The sequence below is a fragment of the Stigmatopora argus genome, chromosome 4 (assembly GCF_051989625.1).
Source record: "Stigmatopora argus isolate UIUO_Sarg chromosome 4, RoL_Sarg_1.0, whole genome shotgun sequence".
Taxonomy (NCBI): domain Eukaryota; kingdom Metazoa; phylum Chordata; class Actinopteri; order Syngnathiformes; family Syngnathidae; genus Stigmatopora; species Stigmatopora argus.
In genome coordinates, this window is record NC_135390.1 from 10,756,703 (window position 1) to 10,773,031 (window position 16,329).

The window sequence follows — 16,329 nt, forward strand, 5'->3', positions numbered from 1 at the left end:
TGAAGTAGCTGCAGGAATTTGTGGTATGTGCTTCCTGCAACCCAACAGGGACAGAAGAATAGCATTTCCACAGAAGAATACTTTTAAGTTCAGTCAACTTGATTACACCCGGAAAAGTAGACAAACCATTAGGTTGAATCAATTTGAAAAGCACGCACGCTAAATATAGTTTGTGACGTTAAGTGCTATGTAATGACAAGCCTAAAATGATGCATCTATAACAACAACAACAAGCATACGTATTATAACAGTAGGGTGCCATAGTACATGCTTGACATAGTATCTCACATTGTGTGGGAAAGCAGGGATGCTATGGAAACTCCCTCCCCGCCCTGAGAAAGAATGTCCACCTCGAATTCATACTACACCAGCAGAACTGGTAGTGTGCAGGTTTGGCTATGCTGGATGGGTGGTGGAGTATCATCAACAGTTGGTAGTAAAGGTGTGACGTTGTGAATACTTTTCAATGTTTTATTGGGGGTGGATTTTTGTGACAAAGCTTCACAGGAAATATTAGCAGCCCAGAAGTATATATACTCCCCTCACAAGATGTTTTAGTACTTAATTTTTCTTTTAAAATTGCATTTGGATACACTGAGTACAGTTTATAAGGTCAAAAAACAATGGTAAAATGTAGGTTGTTATAATTGAGTTTTTTTTCCAAGGGAAAATCTTCAGATTAAAATAAATTGACTTTGGACTTGAATACAATTTGTATATTCATCGTGCAAATGTTTTCACTGTTATAAATACAAATAGTTTATCAGTAAATCAATGGCACGTTCAGATATTTACACGTAAAAATATCAAACAGTGATAGGGACTAAATGCTAAAATATATAACATTTTTAGAGCAGTTATTTTTGTGAGTCGACTTGAATGATTTCAATTCTGGTTTGCAGAGTATTTCGTATATATTCATTCATATGCACCTTGAAGTACAACATTTGGGAATACGATTACTTTGTATATTTGATTTTTTGTTTCTTTACATATTTTGCATAATTATACTCTGAGGTAATTAGCAGTTGTCACACAAAACATCTCGAGAGATTTTAAGTTTTAATTTAACAAGAACAAGGAGTCACAACTGCTATTCTTTTGTTATTATTGTCATATCCATGTTTTATAGTTTTACTGTTTAGGTATTTTGTATTCAACATTTTAAAAAGCTTTAATCCTACTTCATACGTGTATTTTTACAGTCACAAAGAACTACATGAGGTTTAAAGTGAACATATGTAAACTTGAAATCTAATACTGGTTCCTTGCAACTGTCATTCCTATATTTAAAATATGAGGATATCAGTGTTGATGTTATCAAGTGCATTGGCACGAAATAAAAGATTTTCTGGCTAGAGCTGAAAAAACAGGCTCACTGATTGTGTTGAATAAATAAATCTCCGCCTGTTTCTTTGCAGGTCTCGTTATGTATTTGGTAAAGCTTTGAGCAAAAATAAACCAAAAAAGGCAACAAAAGCATCACCAAGATGCAACAAGGCTGAGCTGGATAAGAATCATGTGGTTGAACACGTCTCCTTCAAAAGGTGACAGCAACCCAGGGGAATTGTTTGGATTGTTTTGCGGGGGATTGTTTTTGGTGTGTGTGTGTGCCAATCATGATAAACGAAAACGATCCTGCAGCATGAGATAAGAGTCCAGGACAGCAGCACATGACAATGGAAGCTCTAAAGTCGACTGCTTGAAAATGAAAAGGAGCGAGGCGACAAAGTTATTATTCATTCCTTTTCTGAACCGCTTTATCCTCACTAGGGTCGCGGGGGGTGCTGGAGCCTATCTGAGCTGACCCATGACAGAGCTGGGGGACACCCTGAATTGGTGGCCAGCCAATCGCAGGGCACAAGGAGACAAAGGACAACTATGCACACTCACACTAGGGGCAATTTAGAGTGTCCAATCATCCTACCATGCATGTTTTTTTGGAACGTGGGAGGAAACCGGAGTACCCAGAGAAAACCCACACAGGCCCAGGGAGAACATGCAAACTCCACACAGGTGGACTGACCTGGATTTGAACCCAAGACCCCAGAGCTGTGAGGCCGACGTGCTAACCACTCAAGACGACAAAGTTGACTTGGAATAAAAAATTAAAGTAGAGGACTAATGACAACTAAAACAAACTGTTTTGGCCATATTGTCAAAAAGTAGTTTGGTGCAAACACAACATTTTTTACCATTCCTGCGGTAAAGCATTGTGGTGATTTTTTTTCTCACGTTGGTTTACAATTCTAAGCATTTGGTAATCAATTTGAGTCATGAAACTGTTTGAGGGAACTACTTTATGATGATAGCATATCTATTTATTTATCATCCATTTGAGGCTAATAGATCAATAACAGCTGAAAGTGAGTTGTAGTTGAACCCATGAAAAAACATACTAAGTTATTTGACACCTCAGAGAATATATAACGTTAGGTCTAACAATAGATGACTAGGTCTGAGTTGCATGGAAGAAAATATCAGGGGGAGGAATTGCGAGTCACAAAAGTTGACGAGTTGGAGAAATGGTTGTGACGTAATTAAAAAGACACTTGGTGACGAGCAGTCTCGCCACATCACATCTTAGTGATGAGGCAGGTGAACGTGATAGACTGTCAACAGTGAGTGACGTTCGATAGCTCTGCCCGCCGTGTCCTTCGACTTGGGAGAACAAACATGCCCTGCAATAACACTGCTAACACCTGACACAGCAAAATATCTTGCAGGACTGGGAAAATGTTTTTATCGTGGCAAACTGAATTTTTCTTTTGGAAAATTACCGTTTTTCTGGACTATAAGTTGCACTTTTTTTTCAGTTTGGTTGGGAGTGAAACTTACAATGAAGTGCGCTTTATGTCTTTTTTTTCACTCTGACTGCCAACTGCTTGTTATGTTGTTGTTTTTTAGGCTGCAGTTTTCCCAAAAAGTCTAATGTGACATCAACAGCTGTTTATTTTGTCTGTTGTTCCCTATTTTACTACTCCTTTAAGTTAAATTAACATACAATGTTGTAAAACTTCAGTGCTAAAACTCACAAAAATACGGTTGGTGCATCCATCTGCTCTTTCTCTTGGAGTGAGATTTTTAAGTGCATGTGCCACACCTTATTAAACGAAACATAATGGAAAAAATTGGACCAAAATGCACAAAATCACTACTAGTAAATCACGAAAAATTATATTTTTCTGAACAGCAGTTACAACATACATAGGCACCCCCAATTAATATCCTGCTTTAAATTTGACAAACAAAAATACAAACAGTGCAAAAAATGTTCTTGAGTGCTGATTTTTCAAACTGGTTACAAAATTAAGACAATCAGAAACTAGACGTGAAATAAATGTATAAAAATTCTCCTGATTATTGCTGGCATTTCGAAACATTTATTCTGTGACTCAGTATGAATGCATAGAAAACACTGGCCTTTATGTTGCATCAACATGCAGAAAAATATTGAAGAAAAATAGCAGAAAAAAATTGAGCAGCAATAGAGCTAGCTCACTGTTCATTTTTCAGTCTACTTCTGTACCAACCCTTTAAGGAAGCCACCTTAGGAAGTTTGGCTTCCTTCAATTCACTCCCATGTAGAGAATGGTTTACCCACTAACCTTTCTAACACTCCCTCTTAGTCTGTAGTGCGTTTGCTGTACCATTATTGCCTCAGCTTAAGTTGTCGAAACGGTGTGTTACACTTCTTTCAACAAGAGCTGGTCTGAAGGTTTCCCTCTGTGAGAATGGATGTGATGGTGGACGAGTCGTAAATACTGTCATCGTCGTCCGAGCTAAAGGCAGATGAATCGAAAGCGGGACGCATAGTGGCCTGGGTTTTCCTTCTGCAACGTGAAAGAAAATAAATGTCTGGGTGAAGTATAGGCATCAACGAGTGGCTGATCTGTAACTAATGGGACAGTATTTGAAAATTGGCTGTGATTTTGTTTTTTCAATTTTTGGGGCGTGTGGGAATGGTAAAGGGGACGTAGTATTCTGAAAATGTCGCCTTCTGGTGCCCACGTGAGGTAAAACATTGGGGATGTACCTGTCTGGCCTAGAACGGCCCCTGAGGGTTTATTATGAGTAATCTAACCATGTAGGCATGTGTTGAAATGACTAAAGCATATATCGAAATACATCACACTGTTCCAGGTGTGTGAGGAATGTGTTAAGCAAGCCCATGTTAATGACTGTCAGTTGAATTCAAGTAATGGCATAGAAAAAATTGGCATGGCTTACTTGAGTTCTGTTTCCAAAGCGCTAACCCGTGACTGCAAGGCGTCTTTGAGCTCCATCTGTTCCTCCATGTCTCTCTGAGCCTTCCTCTTCAGTGTGTCGATCCTCTCCAACTCGGTCTCGCTCTCGTCCACCTGCCTCTTCAGAGCCTTCACCTTTAGCACAAGCTGCGAGGCGACAAAGAGGAGGGCGGCAGATGAGCGCTCCCCTGCTGTGTCAGAACTAAGAAGATTGAGAAAATGCTAACCTGGTCCTTCTGTTCAGTGTGAGTTTCTCGCTCTTCGTCCAACATGATGTTTAACTCTTTAAGCTTCCTCTCCAGACGACGCTGGGAAGCCAAAAGAGAATTCTTCTCCCTACAGGTGATACCATATTACAATTCAGTTTATTTCTTACACAAAATGAGGAGGTGAAAAAAAAAGAAGTTAAATCTAAATATCTGGTAGGGGATAAAAACAAACCATTGAAAAGAATGTTAACCCTTGCATGTAAAAATTATGTTTTTTTTAAACCCTTACAGGGCACGCATTTAACTCATTGCCTGCTATTAACGGCGCTAGCCATCCAATGCATTAAGACTGGGAGGAGGGCGAATGAACATTTGTTCATGGGATGGGGGAGCAAACCAAAGTACCCAGGCAAAACCCACGCAGCCAGGGGAAGAGCATGCAATAAAACAAGACTAAGATACATAATACATAAGCTTATGCTTGTCAGGGTGCACGATCGGGTGGCACAATAATGATTAAAAATGTATGTAAACATACGATAATAAGCACCCATATTTAAGTCTGATAAATGAGCAAAAATATTCAATTGCCCTCTAAAGGGTTAAAGGTCTTAAGTGTCCCAATTTTTTTTTAATTAACAAAAATAAACACTTACTCTCTAAAGGGTTAAAAGGTAGTTTGTTGATTTGGAATGTTCAATTTCCTGGACAGTTAATTTGGCCAATTTCTTGAAGTTAGTCGAATTTGATCACAAGACCGCAAAGAGTACCTGTCCTCAGTGTGGAGACGTTCCTCGAGTTCCTGGATTTTGCTCTCAAGCTGCGAGGCCCCGGCTGAGGAGCGAGTCTGGCCTTCCATGTCTGCGACGCGACCCCTCAACTCCTTGAGCTGCCGCAACAGGAAAATGGCTAAGGCCCAACAACCCGAGATGCTAAAAATTGGTCATGTTTAAAGCGCACATACTTGTCTTTCCATGCCGTTCTTATCCAACTCGAGATCCTGTTTAGACGAGCGTTCCTGCATGAGTTCCGAGCGTAGTTGGTCAATCTGGTCTCTGCTTCTCGACATACGCTCTGTCAACATCTCAGCGCTGCCCCTTTCCTCCTCCAGGTCCAGTTGGAGGCGCTTCAACTTTTCCTGAAAATAGGAGCACAACTCTGAAATGAGTGCAAATATAAAATGACAAATACATAAATAAAACCACCCCTTAGCTAATCACTAATGCAACAATAACACCAGCATCACTGGCTGATGTTTGGATAAACAGGACTCATCAAGCTTCTTTGCCTGTTCTGAAAATACTGACATTCCTGCACTTAATACTACTACTATTACATATCATTTATTCTATCCAGTTATTCTAATGTATTACCATATTTGGCTATATTTTCTCTATGCTGGAGTGACATGTGAATATCATGGGCGATTAAAAAAAGGACTATGTAGTACTATTCTATTTTGGGTTCATGTCTTAACGCCCTCTGCTGTCGACAAACATTATGGCCAAAAAGGTCTAACGTAGAACTGACAATCTCAAGTGAGCCAAACATAGAAAAGGGATTCATTAAATTTCTGCAATGACTATGGGAATAACTATGGGTTGATGATATGATGGTGTGAACAAAATTCGGGAGAATGTGCTATGCTTTGATTTGAGTAAAATTTCCAATGTTAATGATTACACAAAACTTACCTTAACCTTTCAGGACTTTCCGTAACTGTCACTTATTCTAAAATAATAGCTTATTGGCTTATATATTTAATCTTTGACTAAAATCAGCTCATTAGCTCAAATAAAATTGATGGTTTTTCTATTACCATCACCATAAATGATGATAAAACGGGTTAAATCAGTTCTTCTACTCCAACTAAGTAACACTGAAAATGTTATCTATGAGCCCTCATGTCTTATTCAACTAGCACTGCATATTTTCTCTTTATAATTCCGCTTGCATGCTTCATTCTCCTCGCATCCTAACCGCAGAGACAAACAAATACACAAACTCTACCTCCAGGATACGAATTTCTCTGGTCTTTTCGTTGACTCCGCTCTTGTTTGCCTCGGACTCTGCCTCAAGGTGGCGTAGTCTGTTGGTTAGCATTTCTTTATCGAGCTGGTGGTTGTCTCTCTCCTCACATGCCAGCAGGAGCTCCTTCTTCTGCCGTGACAGCTGCTCGGAGTCGCGTTCATTTTAGAAACGGTCGTGCCAAACTCTCTGTTCACCTGCCTTTGACGCTTTGTGCTTGGCACTCACCTCCTCCTCCAGTCGCCTCAGATTTGTGTGACTTCTGTCCAATTCGGTTTGAGCGTCGCTACCGTGACGTTGCACCTCCTGCATTTCTTTGCGTGCGCGTTCTTTCTGCTCCTCCAGTTGAACCTTGAGAGTCTGCGCCTCGCCTCTTGAGGATATTGTGAGGGACTCAAACTGACGGCAAAAACCAAGGGCGAGATAAAACAGATGGCAAAGGAGGGATTAAAAAAGGGGGGACTTTTTTAGCACTCGTCTCACTTTCTGAAACGCTTTATCCATACTAGGGCCGTGGGGGTGCTGGAGCCTATCCCATCTGACTTTGGGTCAGAGGCGGGGGACACCCTGAATTGGTGGCCAGCCAATCGCAAGGCACAAGGAGACAAACAACCATTCACACTCACACTAATACCTAGGGGCAATTTTGAGTGTCCAATCAGCCTACCATGCATCTTTGGAATGTGGGAGGAAAAAGGAAAGAAAAAAGGTTTCAAAGGGCAAAACTGGATGTTGTCGCAAGACTGTACTATAACATTCACCCACATGTACAAGTTGTTCTACTTGGCCTTTTGGCCAACATACCTCCTTGTTGATTTTCTCCAGAGCTCTCTCCTGCTGTCGTTTGAGCCCATCCACCTGGTTGATGGTCTCTTTGAGCGCCTCCTTCTCTTTCTCAGAGTCCTCCACTCGTTGGCCGAGTTCACGTTGCTCTTGCGTCAGGCGGGAGGTTTTTCTCTTCTCCTCATCAAGCTCGGTTCTCAAGCCCCTCAGTTCTGTGTGAAGGGCAAGCTCGGCCTCTGAGCTCTCTGCGTTGCTGGTCAGCAACTGAGCCTGAAGACAAGATAGTCAATCATTCTGGCTGATATCAGGCTGGGAATGATGAAAGCTTACCTCTAAACGAGACAGTTTTTCCTTCAGACGCGTGCTGTTCTGAGTCTGCTCCTTCTGGGCATCCTCTAAAGACTTCAGGTCTAGCTGAGATCTATTCAAACGAGATTTACTAGCCTCTAGCTCCTCCTCAGTGGATGAAAGTTTTTCTTTGAGTTGGCTGGCTTCATTTTGTGCTTCATTAAGATTCTGTTCCATTTCAGAGAGGGTTGCTGGGTCTGGGAGCTGTAGGATAGAATATCAAGGGAAAGAATATAAAAATACGTAATACACGAGTGTTTACAAAACATGCATTCAGTTATTTCCAGTTCATTTTAGAAGCTAACCTTTTTGTTTTTCTCCTGTGCCTTGACCAATTCATCTTTGGTCCTCTGCAGCTGGTTCTTTAGTCGGTCAATCTCATATTTTAGTTCTGCCTCTTGCTCCTGATGAGCTTTTTTCACCGAGATAGTCTCCATCACTTTTTTATCAAATTCTATCCTGCGCTTCTCCACTTCCGACTTTGCCTTCTGCAGATCAGCACTTCGACGCTCGAGCTCCTACAAAAGATCACATCCAACACAATGCTTTTAGCTATCTTCTAGATCCTTTTTGCACATTTCAGCATGTGTGAGTATACTCTTGCACCTGGTTTAAAGTCTGTGCCTGATTGGGGTCCGGCATCTTCTGTTTCATTGTGTTCACTTTGTCTTGGAGCTCTTTCAACTCTTCCTCGCTTTCCTCTTTTTCCAATCGGGCTTGCATAAGTCTAAAATGCAAGCAAACACAGACTCTTAATGCAATAGTATTTGGTGTATGACAATATAATTTATTAGTTGCTTTGGATTGATTAAAACATTGTGTTATTAAGCAAAATCAGGAATCAGAATCAATATTTTGCAATACCATCCATGCAGCAGGCCTATGTCAAGTCTGTTAACTTACTCTTGCTTTGAAGAGCGCAATTCATCTCTGGTGTTGTGAAACTGCTCCATCCAATGGCTGCTCTCATCCCTGCAATCCTCTAACTGTTGCTGCAGAGTGCGAACTGAGGAATTTACGCGCAAGCGCTCAGCCTCGATCCCTGCGTGAGACTGAAAGAAAGGAGAGAGTGGAAGAACACCTTAATTGTCATTGTACAACAAAATGGAGGCGCCAAGTGCAAAATAGTAAAATATTGAGTGAGGTCCAGCTAGGTATTTGAAGGAGATATAAAATCACAATAAGTAGTACTTTAAAGGCTAAAGTCCAAGATCAAGAATGAAATCTGAGTCCCCTATTTTTCCCCATCCTGACTCCAATTTGCTTTTTTAACCTCATGACAGTAATGACACTGACTAATTTAAAGACATTCTTTTACTAAATCTTTTTTTAACTGAATTTAAAATCAAAATCACCTAGAAAAATAACCTTTAATTAGTCTTCTGAATAGATCAATCAACCAGCACAAATTTAAAAAAAATCTTTCATTTGCTTTGTATGCGTCTGGCTGCTATCTACATTTTTATATACGTAGTAGTTGCCGTTTACGCTCGGGTCTACCTGAGACACCTGTTCCATGCTGCTCCTCAGTTTCTCCATGTCGACGCGGTACTGCTCTCGCAGTGCCTCGGTCTCCTTATCGTGTGTGGCCACTTCATCTTGAAGCGCTCCTTTCAGTGCCGTCAGTTCTCTCTCCCGTTGCCTGAGCGTCTCCTCCAGCTTCTGCTTCAGACGACACACCTCCATCATTTCAGCCTCCAGCGTCATCACGTCCTGCAAACACACCCGAGCCGTGCCACATCTCAAACCTACTATGACGTCAAATTGCAACTTTAGGCGTGCCGTTGTTGTACCGTCTTGTTTCCATTTTCTCTTCTCAGTTCATCTTGGAGCCCAGCCAGCTGGTCCTCCATCTCTCTTGCTTGAGCCTCGGCATTCTCTCTTTCTATACGTATCTGAGTCAGTCTACAAGAGAACACACGGTGTAAATAATGAGTGATTGAGTACAAATCAGTACCTCAGCAGTTGCGCACGTGCAAATTTATGCAGAACAGTCCTTCATTTTAATGCCTTGACTGGCATCCTGCGCAGCTTCAAGCAGCATATTTCTTCTCTTATGGTATCCATCCATCATCCCCTCTCACCATGAGTGTGAATGAATATTGTGTTTCTCACTCAGACTGGGTTTCATGAAGTTCCTTCTTTGACCGGGCCAGCGTTTCTTCCAGTTGCACATTTGCATCCAAGCAGGAGTCCAGCTCAGCTTGCAAAACTTTATCAGAGCGGGTGAGGGATCCCTATACACAAGTACAGATGATAAATTAATGAGCAGTGGAACACTGGACCTTTCAAGCATAAACTATTAGCTTATAGCAAATGTTAAAGCTGATGCAATTGCAACCCCCCAAACTCAATATGCAATAAGGATTAGTAAAATATTATGGGCTATTAGAGATTAAGAAGCTTCCAACTTCCTTAAAACAATATCTAAAGAGTCATTACGGGAGGTAACATTCTTGTGTGTGTGCGCGTGCATGTTGGTGACCAGCGAAGAGGATTTAAAGGATTAATACATGGATTAATTTGAAGTACACTCCACAGTAGCACAAGCCCTCCTGGTTAGGATTGTTAAAATGGCATAAACACTGAAAGAGTAATCCCCCCACCCCGCCACATCATTCCTCGCATGGTGAGTGTTTTCAAGGAGAGCTACACAAACGTCGTGAAGTGTGTGCTACGCTCCACCTACCCTTCTGTGCTCTTGTATAGCATTCTGAAGTTCCGCCACTTTCCTCTCAAGGGACCTCTTTTCTCTCATCAGATCCAAGGATGCGTCATTGTGCTGGTAAGGATGTATTGAAGACATGTTAACTTGTGAACACTCTTTGACATCTGTTACTTTTTATGTAATAAAGAGAGAATAAATTTGATATTTCTCAAAAGCACACCTGAAGGTTGTGAAGCCTTTGACAGATCATGTTGACTTTCTGCTTGATGGCAACATCACTCTCATTGGACCTGAGGAAGAAGGGAGGGCAGGAAGAGAGAAGAAATATATGTGATTAATGGGGAAAATATATTATTTAATGACAAAAATCAATTGCTACAACATTAACAGTAGTAGAAGCAGTAAATTTAATTGTACTTAAATGAAGCAAACTGAATGAAAGAGGGAGAAAACCATTAGATGTTGTGGCATGGATGGATCAAATGAACATGAAGAACAGATAAATGATGTTTTGAAGGATGGGTGGATCTGAGAGTATATTAACATAAGAAAGGTGGAAGAACAATATTGGAAAGATAGATCAGTCAATCAGTTCCCTGAAGGAAACAAGATTCTGGGGGTTAGAAAAGGATGCCACAGTTTGTGGGAGGGAAGATTTAAAAGATGGAGGAATTCAAGCATAAAAACGGACATCATCATCTAAAAAAGGTGAAAAAAAAGGTGCATACCCTTCTCTGATGATGCTATAAACAGTCTGCATGAGCTGCTCCTCTTCTCTGCTCATTTCTGCACTCTGGTCCAGCAAAAGATCAGGGGTTACCTTAAGCTATAGATGAAATTATTGTTAAATGAGGATTCGAGCACTGACTGAAACTCAATTCATTCTTACTCGAAGCTCTGTCTCATCAGCCACATATCTTCCCGTTGACTGCTCTTGATGAGCTGACCGTGCGGGGGCACCGTTGGGAGAGTTGTGGCTGCGTGCCGGGCTGCTTTGATTAGAATGCGATGGCGAGACGCGCTGGTTGGCGGTGGTTCGAGGGTGCACAGCTCGGGCGCCCCGGGAAGGCGATAAGCCTCGCTGCCCACTTCCACTTATGCCATCGTCAAACCTGTTTACAAGGTGGTTGCCCTGCTGGGGCGGGCTCGAAGAATGCTGTCTCTCACTCAGAGACCCCACTGAGCCGTTAAATCTTGCCTTATGAGAACCATCCCACATATTGTGAGCTGGTTCTCTTTCTCCTCGTACTCCCAGCCCGCTGTCCAGGTTGCCGTAGCTGCCAGATTTCCCATCCCCCGGAGGTCGAGACAGCTGAAACTCCTCATCGCCACCCCCTCCTTCCCCATCTCTGTCCAGGAGTGATCCATGGGATTGGGCGCGCCGTAGCGCTCCTCCATCATCTGCGCCCTGCGTTTCCAGATCCCCATTCTCCCTCCTGCGGGGTAGGCTACTGTACTGACTCCTGAGCTGAACTCCGTACGAGTCACCCTTTTTGCCATCTTTCAGGACCACGTAGGGCTGTCCGGCGATGCCCTGCACCCGGACTGCCACGCCATATTTGGAGGATGTCTGAGACTTCGGCTTGGCTTGAGACCCAGGTTGCCCTCCGCCTCCACGGGAATCATGAAGCTCTTTGATGAAGCGGATCTGGACACCGTGGTCCACTGGGATACTCTGCCTGGTGTTCATGCTGTCAACACTGGCGAGAACAGAGAATAAAATGCAACCACTTCATTTAGACCAGATTTTGGGATTACGTGAATATAGGGATATCCCAATAGTGATTTTTTGAGTTGTGATCCAAATCCATTTTTCTAAAGAAGTTTTGCCGAACCGACGCCCATATTTTTAGACCAGTAAAAATAAGGCAAAATGCCTTTAAAAGAGCAAACTGGCAACAGACCTGTCAGCAAGGCTTTTTAGCTCAGTTGTCTGCAGTTGGTTGACTTGTATTTTCAAAGTTAACAATTTTTAAAATCATTTCTTTTTAACCAGTGTAGTAGTATTTATTTAAACATAAAAAGAGGTCACAGCTCATAATGGGAGGTGTATAGTCAGGATTTTAAAAAAACCCACCAACAAAATTGGCAGGACCAGTTTTGCTAAACATTTAAAACACTTTCCATATAATCACTTTTTGGATTTGGATTATGAGCTCGAAGCTTATAGAAGAAATCCCCCAAATGTGCAAGTTGAGTACTTAATATTTAATAAAGTCCGTTTTTTTCCTGTCTGACAGCAACTTGCAGGATACAAGGTTCACACAAAGTAGCACTTGCTTGTGTGGACTTTGTGCTCAGCGCTCCACATTAGTGATTAACCTGAAAGCACACACCCATGTATCACTTTCGTCTGAGCAGAGCAACTAGGCCACATACTTAAGCTATCTCACTCTTCCTACCTTTTTACCAACAACATTCAAAGCAAGCGTTAACCCATTGGTGTTTATTTATCCACTTTTCTTCCTTAAAAAGGTCTACGCTATTTGTTGAATTGGGAGTTTCATGTTCCCGAAGTCATCATGCACCCATACCTCCGTAGTGTTACATTGAAGAATCATGCATCTCTCATGTTAGGTAACAATGTTGATATTATCCCTTGGGTAAAACACAAGCAAATAAGGCTACCTTTGACCCTACGCTAAGCAAAATGCCTCTCAATTAGCTAGATGCTGAGTGGCGTGAAAATAAAAGTCAATTGAGAACCAGGCGAGGAGGCCGACTTTGACAAAATTATTGTACTAAACCAAAGCAAATGCATGTATATATTTATATTTACTGTATATAATGCTTTATTTTTATACTGTATGCCTAATGTGGGATCCGGGAAGTGGGAAATTATCAAAGTGCTCCCTATATTAGTGGGCACAAGTACTTCTTTAATATGGAACGCCGTGTGCCAAATTCAAAACCGAATGTCATTGCAAACAAACATGTTTGCAATCAAAAACAAAAACCTATACATATAACACTCCCATTTCAACCTTATGCATGAAACAGGTGCAAATGCTGGAGAATTACTATAGTACTTCTTTAGCATTTCAATTCCAGGTTAAGAGAACACAGTATGATTAAAAGAAAGAGTAGCATGGCATACACCTTAAAAAAGTGATATCTGTGACCTTTGCATATATTTAGAGAAAGTTTGGTGGCGGGAATAAATTGGAGTATATGCGAAAAAAACCTTTGAGAATGTCTAAGTGGTTGTGGTGTGACTTTGTATCATCACATTTAGTGCACAGTTCGTCGATTTCTTTTCCGCCTCCTAGGAGCTACAGAGGAAGCAGCGTCGCATCGCATTTGTGCAGCCGAGCGCAGATTCTGCAGACGGTCTGCCTTTGTAGCAAGGTCAAACAAAACGCTATCGAGCCTGAGCAACAGACTAAAGGAACATTATAAGACAGAATGTAAACCAGAGGTCATGCCTTGGCTAGTTGGATGTTTAATGCAGTGATGACGATATTATCTTTGTCATTTATTCTATGTCAATGCTTTGAAGCAGTTCAAAATGGACAAGGGCGAGGGCGGTGGGGCGGGTGTCATCCTATTGTACAGCTGATATAGGGTGGAAAAGGGGGGCAGAAATTCCGAGAATGGAAAAACAAGAGGTCCCCCAAAACAACCCCATTGTTCATGACCTCTTTGTGCATAGACAATATCATAACAATATTGCAACCTTTGTTTGGAACTTTTCATGTTGTTTTCTAAAGCTAAATATGGATTCATTCATACATTTTCTGAACCCCTTACCCTCACAAGGGTCGCAGGAGGGTGCTGGAGCCTATCACAGCAAACTACAGGCACCAGGCAGGGGACACCCTAAAAAGGTGGCCAGTCAATCACATTGCACATGATAAACAACGCCCACAGTCATACCCAGGGGCAATATAGAGTGCTCAACCAGCATCGCCTGCATGTTTTTGGGATGTGGGAGGAAACCGGAGTACCTGGAGAAAACCCACACAAGCCTGGGGAGAACATGCCAATGCTATACAGTGAGGACCCACTTGGGATCAAACCCTCTATCCCAGAACTGTGAGACTGACACGCTAACCACATTTACAACAACAGATAGATAAAACTGCAACTCAAATGAAATTTTGGTTTTAAATGAAAAATTTCATATGGCAAGACTGTCAATCGGGAAAGAAGGCCGATATTGTGATGTGCTGTTTCAGACACACATTTTCACACGGTCCAAATAAAAGTGTGGCCTAGATTTAGCATGCTAAATTACCTCTGCAGTGGACAAACAACCTTGAATCCATTGTAACCACTTCTTTCCCACATTAAAAAAGGCTACAAGTTAAAAGTACAACCACTTCTTTTCCATATTGAAAAAGGCTACAAGTTAAGTGTTTTTCACAAGCAACACCAAGCAACACTGAATGGTTCACTCAAATGAGACATGCTAACAGACAGCAATAAAGGAGAATTAAAGTCTTCTTCTAATTTTCGGCAGACAAAATATGTCTCTGCCACATTGAGCATTCACAGAGAAAATATTAAAACGTGCCCCAACAACCCAATTGTACAATTTGTTACAAATTTAACTTGAGAAAAGAGTTAGTTGAGTGACAAGACTTGTCCAAAAAAACAAACATATTTTACACATGGAACTACTTTCGGACATTACGGTTAGCACTATACAGTGAAAAGGAATTTGGCACAAAATTCCTAGGGTGTATTTACCTCATGTGGAACTCGGCCTAAGGAAAATGGCAAACACACCTGTGCTGCCGATCCTTTGACATAAACTGGATTAGTGTGGCGAACGATAACAATCTGCTGTTTATGCTGACATTATGTGAAACCAAATTTTATCTCTCGAGATGAGTGCTATAAAAATGCGAATAGAGGAAGTTCATTCTCAAATGTTCACGCGAGAAGATGGGGAAAATTATGTTATTAAAAAAGGTGTGGAGCGTGAAACTATTGCTTTATTTCTGGCGCCAGGGAATGTCAATGAGTCACCTAATTTGCCAAGCAAGTAATGTTTGCAGGATATCCATTGAATATAGTCTTTTGATTGATACATCAGTGATACCATAATTCAAAATCACTTGTATGCAGATAGGTCAAACTGATGCAAACTTGTTTTTCCATTTTATTGCCCACAACAAACAGCCATCTATCCTGTTTTTAAAAAGAGAAACACATTCATTAGCACAAACAAAGAGGGCTCTTCAGTGTAAACAAAGTGACACCATTTTAGAGCACACACTCCCTTTGCCCACATTCCACAAGTGTCTGTCATATGCCGTACAGATGAGAAATCAATGAAGTATCTGCCTACTATATATTAAAACTTCCTCAACCATTGAATATTACATCATCTCCTCAAACAAAAAAGGAGAAAAAAATCCAACACTTCACAAACACTTCAAACTGTCCATTTTAGTGGTGATCAATTGTGCAGTGATTTATTTAGTGTACTTATACGGGGAAACTACAAAAATGACAAAAATGCTTTCCCTAAGGTTTAATGGTAAATTGTTAACATCCTCCAAATTCCCAATGGGAACACAGGCGAGTTGTTAGTTTATTAATTAATACCAACTTCTATGATTGTGATCTATGTATGAGACATACGCCAAAGGGAGTTTTAAGTTAAAACTCCCTTCAGTTAAAGCTTTTAACTGATCAAATGTTACAACTAGGAAAATAAACAATCACGATGACTTTAAAACCAATCAAGCTTTGTTATAAATGATTCAAGTGGCAAAAGGAAGGAATCAGTGTCTCTCGTCTTGACAGCTCAGCTGCTGTAGTTCTCACCATTTAACGTCACCCCAAAAACTTACCTCGTACTCTTGCCGCGCTTCCCTTTTTGTCCGCCTCACTTCTGTTCCTATCGGAGATAAATAATAACTTTCTTTTCACGGACTCGGATCCAAAAATAAACAAGAAAGCGTCGTAAATGGATGTTTGAACAAGTTCATTGTTATGAATCGGGAGCAACCTGTTACCTTCGTCCGGGATGGAATGATCCCGCCCAGCCGCTTCTCTAGGAGGCATTTGATTGGACGACGTAGCCGGGGAGCCG

At 41.3% G+C, this 16,329-nt stretch overlaps 1 protein-coding gene across 2 annotated transcripts; it reads right to left on the minus strand.

Annotated features, from left to right (window-relative positions):
- Positions 1-3,155: 3,155 nt before the first annotated feature.
- Positions 3,156-16,275, minus strand: cgna (cingulin a). 2 transcript variants are annotated; one of them, XM_077597609.1, is made up of 20 exons: positions 16,088-16,275; positions 11,173-11,983; positions 11,012-11,076; positions 10,504-10,573; positions 10,305-10,397; positions 9,731-9,852; positions 9,409-9,520; positions 9,116-9,328; positions 8,519-8,667; positions 8,222-8,342; positions 7,921-8,133; positions 7,598-7,819; positions 7,289-7,537; positions 6,713-6,883; positions 6,467-6,628; positions 5,421-5,594; positions 5,227-5,345; positions 4,475-4,583; positions 4,231-4,394; positions 3,156-3,833 (listed from the first exon to the last, which is right to left on the minus strand). In XM_077597609.1, exons 2-20 carry the CDS (start codon positions 11,971-11,973, stop codon positions 3,698-3,700), a joined length of 3,465 nt encoding a protein of 1,154 aa, XP_077453735.1. In that variant the 5' UTR covers positions 11,974-11,983; positions 16,088-16,275; the 3' UTR covers positions 3,156-3,697. The 2 variants fall into 2 exon arrangements, with proteins under 2 accessions (XP_077453735.1, XP_077453734.1); XM_077597608.1 differs by having other exon boundaries at positions 11,012-11,109.
- Positions 16,276-16,329: the final 54 nt, after the last annotated feature.

Coding starts and splice junctions, on each gene's coding strand:
- cgna (XM_077597608.1), bottom strand. CDS start 11,973: ATGAACACCAGGCAGAGTATCCCAGTGGACCACGGTGTCCAGATCCGC. Junction 8,668..9,115: donor GCATGGAACAGGTGTCTCAG/GTAGACCCGAGC, acceptor CCTTTCTTTCAG/TCTCACGCAGGGATCGAGGC. Junction 4,584..5,226: donor CGTCTCCACACTGAGGACAG/GTACTCTTTGCG, acceptor TATCACCTGTAG/GGAGAAGAATTCTCTTTTGG.